The sequence below is a fragment of the Dipodomys ordii genome, unplaced genomic scaffold, assembly GCF_000151885.1.
Source record: "Dipodomys ordii isolate 6190 unplaced genomic scaffold, Dord_2.0 Scaffold5631, whole genome shotgun sequence".
Classification (NCBI taxonomy): domain Eukaryota; kingdom Metazoa; phylum Chordata; class Mammalia; order Rodentia; family Heteromyidae; genus Dipodomys; species Dipodomys ordii.
The window spans coordinates 1-3,655 of record NW_012272845.1 but is presented as its reverse complement, the minus strand read 5'-3'; the positions used below and the strand labels follow the sequence as shown (position 1 = coordinate 3,655).

Here is a 3,655-nt window from a genome sequence, read left to right as displayed (position 1 = left end):
ACATTGTACATCGCCTAGGAGAGCTGGTCCCTGTCTCAACTGTGCCCTCCCTCAGAGCTGAAGGAACAGAAGAAGGCCATGGAACAGGAGCTGAAGGCCTCTCTCAGGCCTCCCTGTCCCTCTGCTATGCACAGGTATATCAAAGAACATAGGTGGTGGGCAGGGAGGGTTGAAGGGTTAGACTGTGACCTCCCCTCACAGCCATTCTTTCTCATCCAGGCAGCAGTCCTCAGAGTCCTCCACTCAGGGTCTCAGGCCCTTTCCTTGTCACCCTGGGATGACCAGAGTCTGGTCTGGAACTCTCCAAGGCTATCAGCCTGCACCTCCTTTGGAGCGCTGTCCCCAGCCTGGAGGCCGGCCTGCCACTTGCCGCTGGGGCCGACAGCTTCGGTGCAGCCCCAGGAAAGGACCAGCTTCCACAACTGTGTCCAGTGCAGCACCCCGGGCTCCACCTGGAGCTCCAACCTGAAGGGCTGGCCACAGAAGCAGGCTTCTGATGGAATTCACCCCTACTTGCTGTGGCTACCTCCGGCTGCTATGGCTTGCCAGCATCTGGTCTAGTCTTGGATGAGCTTTGCCAGAACCTCAAGGCTGTTCGTCAACGGGTCCTTGCCCCACCCCTTTACCAGGCCCCTTGTATCTAGGGCTGAGTAGCTGCCTGTCTGCCTAACCATCAAAGCCTTTGGCCTTTCTCCTCCCAAGACTCCACAAAGGGACAACAGAGGTCCTATCCCAGCCAGACTCTTGTCCCCTAGGGGACCCAGACAAAGCACAGCAGCAGCTCAGTGACAGGAATAGAAATTTCATTAAAATCTATGGACTTTAAAATCCTAGTGGTGCACGAATGGGCAGGGGCGGGCAGCCCACCGTTATTGCTACAGAGGATTAGAGGCGGCTCTGCCAGGGCTGTCACTGCACAGAGGGCACAGGGGACAGACAAACGGAACACTGCAGGGCTCTGGAGGAGGAGATGGGCACATGGGCTGGGGCCATTTGGCACGTGAACAAGGGCAGCAGATCTGGAAGACTGGGCCTTTAGCCTATGGAGGAGGAGGCAAGAGGAAGTCGTGCAGGGTCCCCTGCTCCCAGGGCTGTGGGCTCAAAGCTCCTGTTGAGCAGCCCCCATCCCTGCCCTCCAGAAACAAATGCTTTGGGAGGGCTGCTGGGTCACAGCCTCAACTGGCTGGGCCTGACAGCCAGGGCTGGAATGGGGCAGAGACCCAGGAGTGGCCGAGTGAGGTGCAAGCAGGCCTGGAAGACAAATTGGAACCGAGGCTGGGGCAGGGGGTGGCAACCACAGATAATACAACTTTTACAAAAATAATTACACAGATAAACAGGGCTAGGTGGTACAGTCTGAACAAGTAACACTGTGCAGCCCCCAGCCCCTCACCCTGCCCCAAGTAGAAAGATCCAAATTTGCCTGGGCAGAGGTGGCGTCTGCTCTGGGGGCAGGAACACTGGTCATGAGGCTGGAGGCCAACCTCAGAACCTCAGCTTGGGGCAGAGTGTGAGGGAGTCAAGGGCCATGGGAAGCCTGATAGGCCTTTGGGGACCTGGCCCAAGACCCCTCCAAAGTGCTTTGGGCCCTCCAACAATCCTCCTGTTTCCTCCCCAACCCCAGCTGCCATCTTGGCATCCAAAGGACATGTAAACACTGGGGACACGAGCACAAATGACTGCACTAGCAGTGGTGGTCAAGGTGACAGCAGCCGTCCTGGCCAGGGCGTGGCATGGCGGGGCAGGCGGTGACACCTGTCTCTGCCTCCCCAGTCTCTGTGTTGGGAGCAGAGGTGGGGTGGGGCCACTCTCCTGGCAGCTGTGCTCATATCCGGGAGTCCTGAAGGCGGCTGGAGCCATTACTGCCCACCATGGGGATCTGGGCCTTGTCCGGATGCAGTGGCTGGACCTCGAACCCATCTTCAGGAGAGGGGGCTATGGTAGGGGCATAGCGCCCAGTCCGATGCTCCAGGAGGGCAGGGCCCCAGTCTCTGCTTGGCTTTGTGGCATTTTTCAAACGCTGTAGGTAGGAGATAGGGTGGGCAGGGCCAATCAGAAGGAAGCCCTCATCCATCTACCCCCTCCCCCACTTCCCATTTCACCTAGTTGCCCCGGGCTGTGCCACACCTTACCTGGAGGAGAGTGTCCCCATCTGTGCGACAGAGCTGGAACAGGGCATAGAGTGGGATGCAGATGACAGAGGACAGGGCCATGAGGAAGCCGATGGCCACGGCCCAGCCTGGGTACTGGTAGTGGTTATAGGTGATTGGCCGGTACTGGATCACCGTGAAGATGAGAATGAACTGTAGGGGTAGAGATAGGGGTGGCATGAGGTGGGCCTAGAACCCCTCCTAAGCCCTCTCCAATTCCCAAGCTAGGAATATTTGGGGTCAAGAAGTGAATGAAGCAAGCAGAACCAAGGCACAGGGCATGGTAGGGACCATGGAAGGGAAAAGCTGTATCTTCCCCAGTGTCCTAGACTAGCCGAAGAACAACCAAGTTGCTGCTCCCTTTGGAAGTCAGTCAGGTTTCACTCCAAGAGCTAAAATGGCTCCCTTCTGCCCATTGAGGTAGGGCTGAATTCCTGGTCTTTGGGCCTTTGCCTGGCTCCAAGACTACAGTTTTCTGGCCATATCACCCCTGCCTGAGGGTTCCCATTACTCTCAGAACTTTTCAGCTTCTGTCCATTCATTCTGGGGAGGCAGCTTCTGTGTCTTCCACTGCCAAACCCTAAGACACCTCCTTCAGGAAGCCTTTCTGAAGACCCCTGAGTGGTAGCTCCCATCCATCTTCCTATTTCCTAGAAGTTCCCAGGACCCGGGAGCTCCTGGGATTGCAATATCTGCTCTGAGTCTCCAGTGCCTGTCATTATCCCATTGATTGATTAAACTGATTTGTGCCAAGAGATTGGGGGAGGGGGAGGGAAAGCAGTGTGAAGAGTGTGAAGCCCTGCTGTGGTGGTGAAGAAGTGACATTCAGCTGGGGGAGGGCCCAAAGGCTAAAAAGGTCAGGCCGTGGACATACTAGGGAGCCTCTTGGGAAGGCGGTGTGTGTGATGCAAAGCAAAGGCCAAGTCTACAGCAAGAGAAGCTAAAAGGAATGGGATCTGGGATTTGGGCAGGTGGCTCATGGTTCCACCTGGAAAGCTTGAACCTTGGCCTGCCAGAAGGGCTCAGTGACTTCTGAGGGTTTTGGGTTTTTTTTTTTTTTGTCCTGGGGTTTGAACTCTGGGCCTGGTGCTGTACCTGAGCTCTTCAGCTTGAGGCTAGCGCGCTACCACTTGAGCCACAGCACCATTTCTGGTTTCCTGGTGGTTAATTGGAGTCTCACGGACTTGCCTGCCCAGGCTGGCTTTGAACCATGATCCTCAGATCTCAGCCTTCTGAGTAGCTAGGATTACAGGCATGAGCCACTGGAGCCCTGCTTCTGAGATTTTCAGCTGCGTCCTAGAACTCTGGCTCCTTTGGCCTTCCCTGACCCAGACCAGGGGTCCCTTCTTGGTACCCCGAATATGGTCACCTGATGATGTCATACAAGAGTATGACAGTCCAGCCAGGCGCTGGTGGCTCACGCCTGTAATCCTAGCTACTCAGGAGGCTGAGATCTGAGGATCGCGGTTCAAAGCCAGCCCGGGCAGGAGAGACTGTGAGACTCC

At 56.3% G+C, this 3,655-nt stretch overlaps 1 protein-coding gene across 1 annotated transcript; it reads right to left on the bottom strand.

Moving 5' to 3' along the window:
- Nucleotides 1-795: 795 nt before the first annotated feature.
- On the bottom strand, nucleotides 796-2,303 carry LOC106002245 (sodium- and chloride-dependent glycine transporter 1-like; the record flags this gene model as incomplete). The annotated part of the gene is made up of 2 exons (XM_013037154.1): nucleotides 796-2,020; nucleotides 2,133-2,303. Coding segments are annotated over 2 exons (366 nt in total), but the record flags the coding sequence as incomplete, so codon positions are not given.
- Nucleotides 2,304-3,655: the final 1,352 nt, after the last annotated feature.